At 48.3% G+C, this 17,647-nt stretch overlaps 4 protein-coding genes across 4 annotated transcripts; 2 read left to right on the plus strand and 2 right to left on the minus strand.

Annotated features, from left to right (window-relative positions):
- Positions 1-442: 442 nt before the first annotated feature.
- On the minus strand, positions 443-1,936 carry N7510_000028 (uncharacterized protein; the record flags this gene model as incomplete). Its single annotated transcript, XM_056971958.1, has 4 exons — positions 443-1,163; positions 1,316-1,470; positions 1,620-1,836; positions 1,893-1,936. The coding sequence occupies 4 exons, from the start codon at positions 1,934-1,936 to the stop codon at positions 443-445; spliced, it is 1,137 nt and encodes a 378-aa protein (XP_056837075.1).
- A 1,550-nt stretch (positions 1,937-3,486) lies between these two features.
- Positions 3,487-5,064, plus strand: N7510_000029 (homoserine O-acetyltransferase family protein; the record flags this gene model as incomplete). The annotated part of the gene is made up of 1 exon (XM_056971959.1): positions 3,487-5,064. The coding sequence occupies one exon, from the start codon at positions 3,487-3,489 to the stop codon at positions 5,062-5,064; it is 1,578 nt and encodes a 525-aa protein (XP_056837076.1).
- Positions 5,065-9,522: 4,458 nt separating this feature from the next.
- N7510_000030 (alpha-L-arabinofuranosidase B domain protein) lies at positions 9,523-10,530 on the minus strand (the record flags this gene model as incomplete). The annotated part of the gene is made up of 1 exon (XM_056971960.1): positions 9,523-10,530. The coding sequence occupies one exon, from the start codon at positions 10,528-10,530 to the stop codon at positions 9,523-9,525; it is 1,008 nt and encodes a 335-aa protein (XP_056837077.1).
- Positions 10,531-13,874: 3,344 nt separating this feature from the next.
- N7510_000031 (uncharacterized protein) lies at positions 13,875-15,116 on the plus strand (the record flags this gene model as incomplete). Its single annotated transcript, XM_056971961.1, has 3 exons — positions 13,875-13,943; positions 13,999-14,142; positions 14,190-15,116. 3 exons carry the CDS (start codon positions 13,875-13,877, stop codon positions 15,114-15,116), a joined length of 1,140 nt encoding a protein of 379 aa, XP_056837078.1.
- Positions 15,117-17,647: the final 2,531 nt, after the last annotated feature.

Below are 17,647 nucleotides of genomic sequence, written 5' to 3' on the forward strand. Positions count from 1 at the left end.
TACCATTCTTTATGTCCATTAATAGTATAGTATGAATAATCAAACAATTTTACTTAAGGCTGTTGAAATATCGAGTTATAAAATAATGCACTTGTTATGATGTTTTGGGATGGTCGGGTCGCTTGTGAATTACGTTACGGCAGAGAATGTTGAGAAAGAACAACGCATTCATATTCTCTTCACGTAAAACTAAGCGTCGACCCTCACCCGAAAAGGTCGTAAAGACAAAATACACATATCCTCATGGCAACATCGGGTCTGCATAATTCACTCTGCTGGGACCCCCCTCCATCTTCACCGGACCACTCGTCATTCTCGTTCGTGTCCGGAAGGACTGGGTAAGGCCAATTTTTACCATTGACATCCAGTTTGTGGCAATACGTGCTGACAAAGTAGCGAAAAAATGCCTAGCGAGTCGGTCAGTCAACATTCCCAAATATAATTAATGGGAGCCCACGTTAGAATCCCAACCCTTGTAGTCGTAATCACTCGTGTCTATGTCTTTCCAGCTGTCATAGAAATAGTTCAACGGGCAGACAGGTAGGTTGACCATCATGTTCTTCGCAGGTTTGTATTTCTTGAGGAAAGGAAGGGTGTTTCTCATAGTCCAGTTTGCCAGGTAACCGCCTGCGGCCTGCGAAGCATCTGCGGCCTGGGCAAATTCGAGAGCGTCGATCCCAAAGTCCTTCAGAGCATCAAAGCCAGGGACCGGATTGAAGATGTCGTTGTCAGGAGATCCAATACCTGTGTTTTTGAGGAACCAATAACAGGTGCCGTTGTTGTCGCAGGTTCGATTTGAAAGGTCAGGATCGAGGTTCATATTCTGAGGAAGGGTCCCATCAATCGCGTAGCTATCCTTCACAATGAACACTCCCTCTTCTTTCCAGATCCACGAGATAGCGCCACTAAGTAGGCTGCCCTTCAAATTTTTTGCAAAGCTTTCCTTGCCTTCGAGGCTAAATTCATTAGCATAGACGCCGTTTTTGAGAACAAAAGGCCCGCTATTCGCGTGGTCGCTGTATGAATATCCGACTTGAGTCTCATCGACAGGCTGCGTAAGGATTGTGCTCCCAAAGGACTTGATCTGGTCAACGAGGGATATCTTGACTTTAGTAATTCTAGCGTCGATAATAGCTTTCCTAGCGCCTTCCATCTCACCAATACTGAGGGATTAGTTAGCATCGCGACTCTGAAGGTCTAGAAGAGGGGTTCAAACTCACTCTGGATCAGTCTTAGCCATTTGAGAAACGACACCATCAGCAACAATAGCAGAACCAGAAAGAACATTCAATCCGGTAGCGACTTTGCCTCTCACAGACCCGCCTTCAGAGCTTCCATCAGACCCGCCTTCAGAGCTTCCATCAGAGCCCGCTTCAGAGCTGCCATCAGAGCTGCCATCAGAGCTGCCTTCGGCTCCTCCTTCGGCTCCTCCTTCGGCTCCCGCTTCGGCTCCTGCCTCAGCCCCTGCTTCTATTGCTACATCCGCAGCAGCCCCAACACCACCAAGGAGAGCAGCAAATGCCCCTAGTATACCGACGGCAATAAGTAATCCCTCCGCGGCTGTGTTCTAAGTTTTTTTTTCAGTATCCGAAAACGTCAGGAAAGACCATGTTACTAACCTTTGTACTTGGCGTCTTAAAATGGCTAAAGGTATCCACGAGTTCGCCTGAGTAGCCTATGACATCTTCACATGTTGTTTCGACGGTTCCTGCAAGGCTATTGATCCAACGCTGGAAGTTCTCGATGGACCATAGAACGAATATGTAGAATGCGTTGAAGTCTCCGGTGGTGCATGGATCGCCCGTAGGATAACTGAAAGAACAACCACCCAGGCCCCTGCCCCGAACGAGATTAGCCTCTCAGGAGGTGTTAGGATGGGCCAGAAAACGCACATAGTACATTGACGTTGCTCATAGTCGCCAGTGATTTGACTCATAATCCCTTGAGGAAAACTCAAAGCCTTGGGGTGACTCGAGGCGCCTGGGATAGATGTTCCTTCCCAGATGGAATCTGCCCTATATGTCGAATGGTATGAGCCAAGAGAAGGCTTTAGAATTAAAACGGCTGTTTACTGACATAGTATGCAGCCAATAATCCATACGCAGGCTTTTCCAGTTCGCTTGGGTTTTGGCGCTGTTTGATTGACAGGTTTTCTTCCAGTCTGGGTAGGAGGATGAGTTTCTTTTCACGAAGCCAAAATCAAAATTCCCTTCATCGGGACTTTCCTTTCTTCTACCAGCGGTAAATTTGGCATCGGTAGCAGAAAGAACTTTTGTGGCTTCAATTAGACTCAGGCTATCATTCCCCGATACGCGAAAACTTACCCATAAGGCTCGCAATCAGAACGGGAAATTGCATAGTAAAATAGAATAGGGCCCAGGGCCTGCTGTACAAGGGTTGTCAGGAAATCACAGATAACAAATCGTCTTGTAGAACTTGCTATAGCTCGGAGGCAAGCAGAATAATCAAACAGGTTTCGTGGAGAATACAAAAGAGATGACGGCCATATTTATAAATGTCACTTCGAGATGAACTGATCATCGTCCCCAGACCCCACTGTCTACGAGTATCTCGGAATCCACCAACTAATAGGGTGGGGAGTTGGAATCCTTGCCCCCAAGTCGCAGACATGTATAAGGGAATATTGGTAACTAACATGTTGCCTCAGTTGGGAGTAGTAATAACAAACAGTGCACCAAGACAGTGCGGCATGTACTAAGTGGGTCATTCATGGCGATCGTTCTTTGCTTTGGGGTTATGGGTGTCTGTACCTGAGTATGTATGCACGCTAAAATAGCGATCGACTGTGACACCCTTGGTGTTGCAGTCAGATCGACGAGTTAGTTAGTAGGATTGCTTTGGCAGCAACAAGGGGCGGATGCTTAACGCTACGTAGCGAGAGAGATCCAAGGGTATGACGGCCCCGAACTCCTTAAATATGTCAAAATCGACGTCCAATTTAATAATCGAGTAGCAGAAATCCTCTGGGAAAAATGCACTTATGCGACCACTCACTTCCCTCTGAGACCCATCCCCGTGGGGTGCCATCCTCTATGGGGTCTGCACCAACACCCTGCGTTATTTCTGGCACAAAGGAGTATACTACCTCAGTGGCAAACGGCCCATGAGTGGAGCATTGCCGATGTTGGACATCACAGGAAGGGGCCAAGAACGAGTATAAATACGAATAATAATACTTCTGGGCCCCCTGAACCCATTTTTATTTCTCAAGATGATGCCCCCGCCACCATCCTTTGGCCCACTATATAATGTGTACTCCATAGCTATTCATACATACATCGGAGAGGCTGGTAGTTATCCCCTAAGAATTATGTAATCCTTCACTCTGCCAATCACCACCCGCCCCAATGACGCCATGTGTTGGCGGCCTGGGGCATCCGCGGAAAACCCGCTCTCCGATGATCATGAACAAGATGATAACTGTCTTTCCTTCGTCGCCATTATTCTTAGTGTTGTTTCGCAAAGATGCGCTCGGTAGTCGCGCGCTCTGCGTTTGCTCCCCTCCGAGCCTTATCATGCCCGCGAGTCACCGAGGCGCCGTCCATTTTCGCCGGCGGGCGGGCAGCATGGTCGGCAAACACCTTGAGACCATTGCATACAGCCCCTCCGCGCATGTCCTCCGCAACGACGGCAGAACCCTCCAAAGACTCCTCCAATCCGGCACTATCATTCCCCTGTCTCGACGCGCAAGACGCTAAATCGGCGCTTCTCTCGGCTCGATCGCTGCAATCCGGCCCGGAACCGTCCTATACCACCGGCCAGCACGAACAGTTCCGCTGCAAGGACCCGCTCCTCTTGGACTGGGGCGGCGTGCTGCCCGAGTTTGAGATTGCATATGAAACATGGGGCCAGCTCAATGCCGACAAGAGCAATGCTATCCTCCTGCACACGGGCCTGTCGGCCTCGAGCCACGCACACAGCACGCAGTCGAATCCCAAGCCAGGGTGGTGGGAGAAGTTCATTGGCCCCGGGCTCCCACTCGACACTGACAATTACTTTGTGATCTGCACCAACGTGCTGGGGGGATGCTACGGCAGTACGGGTCCGTCATCGGTGGATCCCTCCGATGGGAAGCGGTACGCGACGCGATTTCCCATCCTTACACTGGATGATATGGTGCGGGCGCAGTTCCGGCTGCTTGATACACTGGGAATCCGCAAACTGGCGGCAAGCGTCGGGTCCAGTATGGGTGGCATGCAGAGTCTGGCTGCCGGCGTCTTGTTCCCAGAGCGAGTTGGCAAGATTGCCAGTATCAGTGGCTGCGCGCGCAGTCACCCGTATAGCATTGCCATGAGGCACACGCAGCGACAGGTGCTGATGATGGACCCGAAGTGGGCGCGCGGCTTCTACTATGACTCGATCCCGCCACACTCGGGTATGAAGCTGGCGCGCGAGATCGCTACCGTCACCTATCGCAGTGGACCTGAGTGGGAGCAGCGATTTGGTAGGAGGCGCGCGGACCCTAGCAAGCAGCCTGCACTGTGTCCGGATTTCTTGATCGAGACTTACCTCGACCACGCGGGCGAGAAGTTCTGCTTAGAGTATGATCCCAATAGTCTTTTGTACGTCTCCAAGGCCATGGACCTGTTTGATCTAGGCCATGCCCATCAGACCGAGACACGTGGCCGTCGTGCCGAATCTGAGGCTCGTATCGCGCGCGGTGGTATCGCTCCCAGCGTCTCTGATCCTGCGTGCAGCCTCACACTGCCCGAGAAACCGTATGAAGAACAGCCCGAAGCCACAGCCTCCGTGCGGCCGCTGGACCAGCCTGCCGCTGCATCCGAAGAACCCGCAGGAGCTCCTCGCGATCTTGTCAAGGGCCTTGCTCCTTTGAAGAACCACCCGGTACTCGTTATGGGTGTGGCTAGCGATATCCTTTTCCCAGCATGGCAACAGCGCGAGATCGCTGATACCCTTCGCGCGGGTGGCAACAACCGCGTCGAACACATTGAGCTAGGCGAGGATATCTCGCTCTTTGGCCATGACACCTTCCTGCTGGATCTGAAAAATATCGGCGGTGCTCTTGGCCGGTTCCTGCGGTAGGACAGCTTGAACCTTGGTTTATGATTGGTTTCATGTTGGTTTGCCCGATCGAGAGAGTTGTATCTACCATTATTAGTGCATTAGCAGGCGTTTCATGTGAAATATATCACACCTCTCTTCTTCCTTGGCGCCTACCTTGGTCGCCTCAAATCATGTAGTCCGTCTCGCGATGACATTAAAGACCAGACCTCGCCAAGAATGGATCCGGAAATAATGCGGGAGACTGGGTATATACAGATCGGCCCAGACGATGCTCAACTGGCCGCCTCCAACGACATCTACGAAACTGGATGGGAGAGCTCGATGCCCTTGCATTAACCCCCCTACCCCCCACATCCATCTATCATACGGTCACGTCTCGGGCTTTGAGGGGCTTGATGAAGGTCAAGAAAGTAGCCAGGAGACTTAACGCAAGGCGGTTATCCAAGCAGGAGAGTGAGAACTGCCCAGAATGATGTAGGATGCGTGAGGCACCACATCTGGTTCTTGTTCACGGACAAACGCTTTCTGAGGAGCCTTACAAGAAGAACCATGAAAGCGAGCGCTTTAAGTTGCGGTCCTCCCGGGGATCGACGGCCTCTACAATACCAACCACTTGCAGGTAAACTGGAGCAGCCATAGCCGCTGCGATGCATGGATGCGCGTTTGATGTTTAGTATCCCTGCTTACTTTCCACAAGGTAAAAAACAAAGTGCACAGTCAATGCCCTCAGAAGTTGCTCTCAAAACGAATTCATGGGCTTCCAGACGTTCCCGGCCGTCGGATGCGTTCAGAATTGGCTTAAGCTGGTCCGCAGACAAGGGAGACAGCTCATCACTGGGCCGAAGAAGAAGAAGGAGAAGAAGAAAGGATGGGAGAAGTCAAGCAAACGAACAATTCGATTCACTATCCTGAGATTGTCATGCCCTCGGATTGAAAACTACCGGTACACCACTCGTCACCGGCCTGCTCGACGTCGTTACCGATGCCCGGTGTACGGATGGAGCATTCCATGGCCTCGGAGTGGGGGTGATTATCGTCATTGGGCGGTTAGTTGGTCGAAACATCCATGCTGATGTGGTCTCTTGGATCTCTGTTCCCCCTCAATCACCCACCGCCAGGGAATCTTCTTCCACTTGCGACCGAAGGCCGAGAGATGTAGACCCGGCATGGTGTCATGAGAAGCTCTGGAGTGTGTGTGGATATCGTCATGGAGACACGACCATCATTGGAACAATCGTCGTCGCAGCTCGACTGAGACTTGTTATATCACGTGATTACACTGTTTGCATTGTTTGGCCTATTTGGTGCTATCCTGAGGGGAGCGGATCTTCGGAATTACGCTGTTCTAGGTCAAAATTATACTTCCAGGAGAAAATTCCGGGGAAAGAGACGGACTTGCGTCAAAGTTCAAGAGGTGTTCTTCTAAGTTCCCGTGGCTAGTGCAGAACTAGCTTGGCGATGTGCGCAAAATCGAGCAACTTGCTGAGCACAACTGGCCTCGGAGAACCTCCGTCTGGCTGACCAAGTCGGATCCGATGTTTGTAAGTTAACCGTACAATTATTATTAACCAGGAGGAAATACAGTTCGGCTAATCCGTGGCTCTAAGCGCAACTGACCTCGGAGACACTCCCTCCGCGCCCAGACCAAATCGGATCCGATGTTCTTAATAATACAATTGAGCGGGAAAAGTGGCTCGGCTGGTTAGTCTGGTAAAACGCTCTCAGTAGTTCCCCGCATTATAGAATTCGTGGAGAATATGAGGGGTATCGGTTATTGGGCCTGATCCCCCGAAGCTTTGTACCTGGCTATGATCGTCGGTTGTTATGTCCCCAATGGAGCCGAAACTTTGAACATGGCTATGATCTTCGGTTATGTCCCCGACGGAGCCTGAGTCTCCGGTTTGTTATAAACCCATGTTTTCACACTCTCAGTCGGGTCAACCGTGCTGTCCTCTCTTTTCCAACATCAACTGGGCTCAGAAACGGCATAATAATGGCGCGCTTTTGGGGCCTTCGAGGCTCTAAGCTGCACTTAGCCATTTGGGCTGAGGCCTGCTTCGGTGTAATGATCTTCGGCTACAATCAAGCGTCTGCTGGTGGTGTGCTCGCCGATGTTACCTTCAACAAGCAGTTCCCCCGAATGGATACCCTGACGACAACGGGCTCCTTGCAATCATACAATGCGAAGATCCAGGGTAAGCTCTCTTGCATGCTCCCAAAATACAGGCTAATTTTAGACAGGTACCGTCGTCGCCATGTATACACTTTTCGGTGTGTTTGGAGCTCTAGGCTGCACTTTTCTCGGTGACATTTTAGGCCGTCGGAAAACAATTTTTATTGCTAGTATTGTTCAAGCTGTTGGAGCTATCTTGCAATCGTCGTCTTTCGCTTTTGAGCAGTTCATTATTGGCCGAATTGTTTTAGGACTCGGCACGGGCGGACTAATTGCGACTATCTCTGTCTGGCAAGCCGAAGTCTCAAAAGCTGAAAATCGTGGTGAGCATGTGTCCGCCTTTGGGATCTTCTGTGGATCTGGTCTTGGACTGGCTCTGTGGGTTGCCTTTGGGATGAGCTATACGCAGCCGAGTTCGGTCGCTTGGCGCTTCACCATGGTATTTACCGTGTTCCTTTCGATCCTAGTGTGCTCCGGTATATTTAATTTACCGGAGAGTCCTCGATGGTTGAGCAAAATGGATCGATGGGAAGAAGCGCGAGACATTCTCGCGCTTCTACACGACGAGGACCCGTACGGCGAAACTGTGAAAAAAGAGATCGAAGACATTCAAATCTCTATTGAGCGCGCAAACAAGGGTAGTATTGGCGCTATGTTCAAAATGGGGCCTCAGCGAACGTTCCATCGTGTGGTCATCGCTGCCGTTGCCCAAATGATGCTTCAAATGAGCGGCATTAATTCGATCACATACTACGCCCCTGCAATTTACGAGAATCAGCTACACTTTAGCGGGACAGTCTCCCGTATCCTAGCGGCTTCATCCCAGATTGCACTAGTAATAGGAGCATTCTGCTGTGCTTACACGGTTGATAAATTTGGCCGACGCAAACTGATGCTATTCAGTGCAACTGGGATGAGTATTTGTTTTGCCTGCATTGCCGGCCTTACTTCGAATCCGGACAATAAGCCCGCTCTCAAAGCTGCTGTTTTCTTCTCATACCTCTACGTCGTTGTTTATGTTCTGGGATTCCTTGGCATTCCATTCCTATACGCCAGTGAAATAGCGCCTACTCATCTACGAGCTTCCGTTTGTGGGTTGTCTACTGCCGTCTCCTGGCTTTTCAACTTCCTCGTCGCCGAAGTGACTCCCACGGCTTTTACTAATATCGGCTGGAAGTATTTCCTCGTCTATTTCGCTTTGAATGCCCTATTTGTGCCGATCATCTATCTCTTCTTCCCCGAAACCTCAGGACGATCATTAGAAGAGATCGACCAAATTTTCGAGTCTTCGACATCTATCTTCGACGCAGTCTCCGTGGCCAAGAAATTGCCCAAGCGCCATCTCGCCGAATATCTACAACAGGAAAAGGGGGCTGAGATTGTCGTTGCTGAAGCCTCTCATATCGATGAGGTAGCGTAACTGGTCTGAGTCGAAGTTGGTTACGCTCTGGTAGACGGGGTGACAGCGATTCAAAGGGATTGTTTCCAAATAGTATCGTACTTTCCTGATAGAATATTTGTCTGATCAATGTCTTATGATGAAATAGTAAATGTTCTCTTGTCTCCACTCTGGCTATGATTAAGACGTTTTCGATGGATTCACAGTCCCAATATGAGACACACGTGTATGGAGAATCCCCCGAGGATGCTTCGAGAAACCTTGAGGGGCAGTGGGAGTTATCAATTGAATTGACTCAACGTTTTTCGGTTCATTTTGTTGCTCGAAAGGTTCGTGCTGACGTACAGTCAGTCACGAAATCGGCTTGATCACTACACACAACTCTTTTCTGGCCCAACCACCAAGACCTTCTCACAGGTCAATCATTGAGCGGGCCGCATTATATGAGGGACACCGTAATATGCGCCCTTTATGGTAATGTGCTGTCCATATTTGCTTGGCTTTCTCCAGCTCCAAAAAACTTGGTTTTTAACCTTTTTTATATGACAGTTCAAGTGCGCCAACGCCCAATATGCCCCTTTAAAAAGGACAAGAGGTAGCTGATCGATTTTTTATGGGGAGTAGCTCCACCTCTTAATATCTTCTCTTATTTCCAGCTAATATTTCAGTGTTCTGTTTATAATAAAGTAGACGTTAATAATTTCCTACAATTTATTTAAATCTTGTTAAGAAGAAAGACTCATGAATTAATTTCTCTCAAACTTCGCATAAATCCACTAGACTAGGCTCTCCTAAACCATCAAACACAAGAGGTATTGTGATAAACCGTCATCTTCAAAAAGCAAACTCTATTGGTAGAGTGATGCCGCTGCATTTCACTGCTTTGGTGATCATCGGTGATGGTTTAGGAGCTGGTAGCGTATTTGGCGGCCACAATGTCGGCCTGTACCGAATTCTCGGTAGCATCTGATGGATAGCCTGAAGTCATAACACCTTCATAAAATGTTCCCTGGGCACCATTGCTGTTGTCACCACCAATACCTAGAATAATGGCACCCTCCTTCTTCATTGGGCTATAACCAGTTGGGTAGGCTCCACTCCAGTATGTTCCAAGTGAACCAGAGGCAGCATTGCCACCGCGGATTGACCATTGGTTTGGCTCCCCTTTAACGATAGCCGTGACAAAACGCCAGGAGATTGACGGGTTTGTTGATGTCACATCGAAATTGCTTCCGGCGGATAGACCATTCTCAAGGTCAGCCAATATCCAGGGACCACTTCCAGCGCCAGTGCCATATCCAGTACCAAGTCCAAAATAGATAGCCTCCATATGGGCGTCACCATTGTCGGTATTGTTTGTCTCTGCATTGCCGTAGTCGAAGCAGCATGCACCATTATAATCTGTTCCATCAAGAACAGCATACATGCCCTCTGCTGCATCACCAGAGGCTGTACCTACAGCGGTATCACAGCGATATCCCATGCCCGGCTGGATCTGGACACCGTAAGCCTTTTGTCCGTTGAGGGTAATAGGAGCTCCGGTTGCGCTAGCCAGTTTGTCCGGGCCAGGTGCTGCACTTCCTCCAGGAGCTTGAGTGAGGTGATTGGCATTGCCGGACTGGTCGTAAATGATAGTAATGCTGCAGCTAGTGCCTCCACAGAAGCTGTCTTGAGCAGCAGCATCGGCCACTGAGCCGGCAGACAAAGGTGTAATGTCAGCTGTGGTGCCGTCGGAAGCCCGCGAGACTTGGTAGAGTGGACCACTATAAGAATCATATAGAGCGCGAGTGGTGCTGTGGGCTGCGACGCAAGGTGTATTACCAGAGCCGTAGATGTCACATGGACCAGCTGCGACAAGAGAGCCCATGGCACCGATGCATATAGCAAGCCCTAAAGAGGGAAGAATAGACATGATGACTTCTTAGTGTCAAGAATTGACTTGCTATATAGATATAGTCAAAAATAGTCTGAAAGTGTCTGGATACTATCTGTTTTCGAGCTTTTGCGATGGTTAAATAGATCTGATGCTGCGGGGTAGTGAGCTTTTCTCAATCAATTAGCTTGGGTTTACCTTGATTTTGAAATGAAATATTTGATTCTTACAAACAAGGTAGCATTCTAAGAAATTGGTCGCTACCTTCTCGGAAATCATGAAAATAAATCATTGAATGATGCTTGCATGGCTTATGGTAGACTCAATTTTTGGGGTGGGCTTTCACAAATACGTTTTATTGAAGGTTTGTATGCTTCAACTAATAATCCGTGATATCGTTGGACGAATAAATATATATTCCTCTATTTTGCAAAGAAGAAAACCAAAACCAAAAACAGCCGGAAAACAACGGGGCAAGAGAGGGGATTACTGTAAGCAAATAGCCTGTCTGCAGGATTCTAATTCAGCCATATGGAATTAGACTTCAACAAAGCTTATAGGACTTCCTATATCTCTAGGGTGAAGCAAAATATGGTTCCTTCGGTCCTATGAGCCTTCTCGAAGCTACGAACAATGAATGGTCGATATAGTTATGTGAGCTTGAAGTATTCTGCCTTTTCTTAAGGGATGGCTCTTTGGAGTTTTTAACAACACGTGCTATGTCTTAATGTTTTAACTTCTCAGTACTCAGAAACTGTACTGTGTTTTTCGGCCAGGCTAGATTCAGCCGAAGTTACATCGTTTATAAAAGTATAGTTAGGCCATTTTATTCCCTCGGTCCCCTCGCAAACCAGTTTCTATCTGCCCAGACAATCATACTGCAGTGTAACTAAGATGCCTCAAAGACTACCATTCGCGGGTAACTTTCCTAGTCTAGCCCGGAGTTAATCGGATTCGAGAGCAGAATTAGAACGGCTTTCAGTTAAATCAATCCGACTCATTCTGATTCGTGTTTCCAACATTTCATAGATTGTCTCAATGAACCCAACTCAGATTAGATGTGCCGCGGTAACATCGCATATAGCAGATGCTCTGCCTAGACCTCAACTCCCAGCCCCATTTTTCAACATCCAATTGAATTGACTGACTCTTACTAGGGCCACTTGCTCTATCTCTTGCCTGATTGCGATCTTTCCGCCGGCCTACAGATAGTAATGTGGCTTCAAGACTACCCCGCGCCGGACAAATTATTCGGGAATATCCGTGCAGAACTTTCAGCCACACACTAGTGTTCAGGTATCATGCAAGAGAAAAGTATCACCTACGGAGAATCCAAGTTAATTTCACTCTGAATTGAAAGCGAAAAAACAAAAATAAGTAGTGGTCGGCAGATCTGTTAGATCACCATCGTGGTTTCATACTATTTCCGCGGGCTGATCACCGCGGGATCTAAGAGTAGCATGGCAAAGCCGTGCGCGCAGCAGAAGACTGAGTACCATTGTATTTGGTCAATGGGATATGCACTGAACGTTTCAAAAACTCTTTGCTATGTCGCATATATGATTAAGAGGTGGTGGCGCCTTTTAATTTCACAATAGCGTTTCAAATGACAGTCGACATTCTTGAGCGAGAAAGTAACCCCCTTTCTGTAGAACGAGCTAGAGAAAACCATGATCGGATCCAGAGGTGTAAGAACCTTAAGAGTCTCGCGATCAAATACCTGGATTAGGTAATGTATAACAAGATACCCATGCTCGATATGGAATCTGTTAAGAAATGAGGAGCCTGTTTAGGTCATAAGGGGACAGGGAGCAATCTGGTAAATGCAATCATAACGTTCGCCTCGTGTGGTAAACGCGGTTTTGTTGCGAGCTTGGTCAGCCGAGCGTTTACTGGTTTTTTTATCTAGTTTGAATGGTGATGGTTTATTATGAAAGCGGCAATAAAGGTCTTCTATTGTGAGTGTGCGTTTGAGAGAAGGTGTAGACAGATTAGTCTTGGAAGTAAGTCGCGGTAGAGAAGATTTGGGGCGCTGAAGAACTGAGGCATAGGTAGGTCGTTGGCGTGTAGTGGAGGTAGCGAGGTTGTGGAGTAGAAAGATTGAGGAGGTTGAGATTGTTGTGGTCCTGGTTCTAGCATGGCAGAGGCCGACTATACGATGGATGGGTCAACGTCCATGGTTGAAAGTCGCTCTGGTAGAGTGGATGCTGGCGCTCTTTCATGGGGCTATCGTAGAGATGATGTTTTGCAGAGGGCCACTATAAGCTCCAGGCAATATCACTGGATTCCTGTACACATCGTGTAATATTACTTTATCAAAGGTATTATGCCATACAAGCTGCAATTTACGATGTCCCTCCACATAATGCGGCCTGCTCAATAATTTATCGGCAGTGGGGCCAGAAAAGAGTTACTGTGTGTGTAGTGATCGAGCCGATTTCGAGAATGACTGTAAAGGTCAACACAACTTTGGCAAAGTAATATCTTCAGAAGAAGATTACAAAAGTGCTTGTGCAACACAGTATCCGTTACTGCATTTCCTATGCTTTACTCTAGAAGATATTTCCATATTCGAGACTGACTGCGGCAGTAAGTGAAAGTGGCATTCGTATCCTATGCCTTTTCTCGCTATCGTCCACAGCGGAGCTGTTGTGACAAATCCAGCGTGACTCCTCTATGCGTTCATTATAAAATGCTGGCCGCTCATGTCAATTCCTATGTCGGGATCAGTGAGCGAACCAGGCCACTCAATGCTTAGCTTAGGCTACACAGTGACGTGCTTGATCTTACTCAGGGAGCGAAGGCCGAGAACTAAAAAAGAATGAGGAAGCAGAGAAGTGCCAGACATTATCCTATTATATGTAGCTAACAATACTGCCATTTCGTTTGTCGGAAATGCCAGAAAACCTTTCATCTGACCACCTCCACATATACGTCAGTGTGAAGCACCGCCCAGCCTTCAATGAACTTTACTTCCATTGGTGGATTCATTTTCCGATCTTTCATACGTGAGCATCTCCTAATTTTATGTCCTCAAAAGGGCATCAGAGAGATGATTTTTTCTTGCTGATCATAATGATGAAATTGCAACTTGATACTATCACTGTGCCCTCTTTCGTCCTCTTTGATTTTACAGCCTTCTCTTCAAAGCAAAGTTTAAATCTAACTTCACCATCCGGTTCAATCTAGTTAATATAGCATATTCACCCTCTTCTTGTTCATCACACGACCTTTTATTGCCTATAAAGGTAAATCATGGCCAACACAGTGGTTCAACTTCGTTGCGGGGTGAAGGTTCGAACGCCTTTTCCTTATTACATGAAACCATATATTCACTGTGCTCTAAACAGAACGACACGTGGGGAAAGAAAGGCAAGCAATCGATGGTAGGCTTGCTCTGGTCTAAAACACCAGATAATACACAGATCGACGAGTTCAAGAACTATTCTGAGGTAACGATACTTCTGATGAGAGGATCCTACTCAATGTGCTGATCGGCTTGTTTAGATGTGGATGGGAACGTACCCCTCTAACCCATCCTACCTTCTCTCCACCGGCGAGCAGCTGGGAGATTATCTTAAGAAGAACCCCCAGTTGGTGGGCAAGTCCGTCTTAGATAGATGGGGACCAGAGATACCATTTCTGCCCAAGGTATCTGAAATTCAAAATATTTTCTAAAGCAGTGACTGACCGAAAAGATCCTTTCCTTCTCAAAAGCACTCCCCCTTCAGATTCATCCCGACCTCGGCTTAGCTGCAAAGTTGCACGAACAAGACCCGAAGAAGTTCTGCGACACCAACCACAAGCCGGAGATAGCAATTGCACTTTCCAAGTTTGAGTTGTTTGCTGGGTGGAAGCCACTCAATGACATCCAGGCCCATTTCAAGTTAAAGCCTCTGGAGAAATTCGTACCGACCCAATGTCACTTCAACGACGAGACATTGCGGCAGATATGCAAGTCGCTGCTGAATGCATCATCGAAGGTCGTAGCGACCACCATCAAGGAGCTACAGGACATCCCTGAGTCGCATTTCGGCGCATATCCCTACATCCCGGGACTGTTAGACAGACTGAGCAAGCAGTACACGGAATTCGACAACGGCAACCTAGTCGCTGCGCTGTTGATGAACTACCTAACGCTGGGACCCGGAGACTCCGTATTTGTGCCCGCTGATAGCATCCATGCATATCTTGAAGGAGATATTGTCGAGTGCATGGCCCGCTCAGATAACGTCATCAACACGGGCTTCTGCCCGCGCGCGGAGCGCGACAGCATCGAGCTCTTCGGCCAGGCACTAACATTCCAGCCACACAATGCGCAGGACGCGCTGCTGCCACGTCTTAAGAGTGACAAGGGCATGAATGGTAAGACGGATGCTTATGCGCCCCCAATTAGCGAGTTTGCCGTGCTGTGCACCTGTCTGGGAGCCGGCGAGAAGGAGACCCATAAATCTATTCTTGGTCCTAGCTTGATGATTGTCGCAAAAGGCTGCGGCTCTATGAATATTCCTGGTGGGGAAAAGGTGGAGTTGAAGGAAGGTTGGGTTTTCTTTGTTGGTCAGGGTACTGCGCTGGACTTTTGCACTGAGAAAGGTATGGCCGTGTACCGCGCATATGCAGAGTAGAACTTGTGGAAATGTTGTGGTGTCTCCTAGAAGGACGGCAATGCGCTAACGGAGAGAATTTTTGGATCTTGAATCATTTAGATTGGTTCGTAGTTAAGTATCTAGTTATTGGTTCTTAACAACAATAATAATATTATTTTACGATCTGCTTGGACTATCCAATCGAGCATCATATCCGAACCATAGCGTCTTATAATTCGCTCAATCCTCAGCGCTTCTACCTTAAAATACGCGCCGGGCGCTGCTGGTGTTGGTGGCGCCAAGCAATTCGTACCAATGTGATCAAATGCATGGATCAGCCGTCAGCGCTAGTTCAAGCGTCTGGCTATTTTAAAAGTAGACTCACAGTGCTATGAAGGCCTGGTCTCGACTAGCGGTAGGCCGTGCCCGCAGACGTGTCTCTTTGTTCTTTCCCATAATCTATCTATAGGTTGAACCTGATACTATCTTTGTGTCTCGCAGCGCGAGAGGCTCCCAAAATAACCCCCCTTGAAACATGGACCGTGTGGCAGAATTTTACCCAACTTGGTTCCAGGTATTGATTGGTTTCATAACTCTATATTAATATCATATCGTCTTGTAGAACTCTCGAGTCGGGGCGTTCCATTACCCAAAACCTCCGAGTCTGAGGCTCGCGAACACGACTTGCCTGTTTGTCTTTACCATTCAAGACAAGATTATTGCCGTTGTTTTTCGCCAAAACTGTTAATAATCTTTTTGACCCCAAGTCATCTTGAGAAGTAAGGCGGGACTCAAATATTCTCAAAAAGGGGTCATTAAGGGTAACGCTAAATAGTGCCAAACGGGTTCCGTTACTTCTTCTCCCGCAAAGAGAGAGCGAAGCGAAAGCGCGATCAACAAGACGGGCAATGTAGCTCTGTCCAAATCCCACCCGCCCATAAACCAGACGAGTACTGTGCACCCCAGAGAGCAAATCCACGACCACTGTCCTCCTTCGCTCCCGATCTTAGTCGTCAGTCCCAGTACTGTCCACGAACATCGCATGAACAGCCGCCGCCCTACCAGAGACAAAGGCTTCCAGTATACGACCCTTCCAAATACCATCCTGTGGCTCTCACACACCTCAATACGTTTTCCCACATGAGAGAACACTCTTCCCGTCTGAGTGGCGTACACTACCCAGACCCAAGGTCGTCGATATACCGGCCATCGCTGGATGGAAACCCGCGCATTGTGCCAATGGGGGCATTTGATTTAGCAGTGCCTGCCCCCAGACCGCAATCGTTTAATTCTTCTACTTCTGCTCGGTCGGCAGGAAAAGGGTTTCCTAGGCAAGGCGAGGGTAGAGAAAGAGCAATTTCTGAGCCCCTGTCCGTTACTACTCCTCAGAGGACTAGGGAAAGGCAGAAACCTGTTCTATCACGATTAATAACCAATTTCAGATGATCTACTGCATGGAAACTTCACGACTATTATGAGAAGCGGGGCGTACGGGGATTCTGAAAATTTATCCATTTTAGGGGGATCAATCGCCAATTAGGAGATTCGCCCGGAATATGGAATCGAAAACGAGAGTCCTTGAGCTTTGCTATAGCAAATCGCCTGACTACTTTGTCGTAAAGAGAGGAGATTTTCCCATTCCGTGGCTAATATCTTAACCATTACTTGCTGTACGGGATCTGGGATCAAGCGAGAAAGCTGGCAAGAGTGGCGACTTGTTTCCCGATCGATACACGCCCGTTGGGGGCTTATGGTCCTCCCATACTTGTCCTAAGCAGCGTGTCTCATTGGCAGTACATTCGAAGTGACTGCTGCGGAAGCCCTGAATATGGATCATGAAATCAAAACTCAAAGAGCAAGGTCACGTAGTCATTTATTTCATGGGGACATGCCCATCATACGTTCGAGATTCATTGGGCCTCGCGGGTCAAACGATCAGGTAACAGTAGTGTTCTCTATTAGTCTAGGAAGTATCGAAATCTGGACGTTCGAAGGTCCCACGTGGAATTGTACATCGCGAAGAAATAAATCTCTGATTCTAGTAAATCTGACCAACATTTTAAGGGGCGTACTAGCTAGTGAATGACTAATACACAATAGGAAATATTGATGAGGGGTAAAATCCCTGTATGTGACCTGTAGGAATTCCAATTCTTGACAGAAAGCAGCGATCATTATATCATCATGATCATGATCACCTCTGAGGTCATCTCCTTGCAGCGGAGTTTAGCGCCTTTGGTTGGGGGCCGTGCTCCCCCACCCCACGGCCTCATCCATACGGGTGGCTGGTCGGTCCCTAGATTGATGTAACTCTGCTATGTACAGTATGTTCGGCCCACTCATTATTGGCTCTATTCCTAGCTTCTAGGCACTCAACATACAATGTGCTTTCCCAACCCCGCAAAAGCTTGATCCAACCGAGATGGGGAATGCTACAATGACACATCAATCTCCTGGCTCGTGCCGCTTGGGTCGCGTCCGAGAGGGTCCTCAACTCGCCGGGTGCCTGGCTTCGGGCTGCACTCGACCGACTAATTACTACCGACTTATGTGCGGGGAAGAGCAATCGA

The sequence above is a fragment of the Penicillium lagena genome (assembly GCF_028827675.1).
Source record: "Penicillium lagena strain IBT 129212 chromosome Unknown utg000001l_segment0_segment0, whole genome shotgun sequence".
NCBI classification, from domain to species: domain Eukaryota; kingdom Fungi; phylum Ascomycota; class Eurotiomycetes; order Eurotiales; family Aspergillaceae; genus Penicillium; species Penicillium lagena.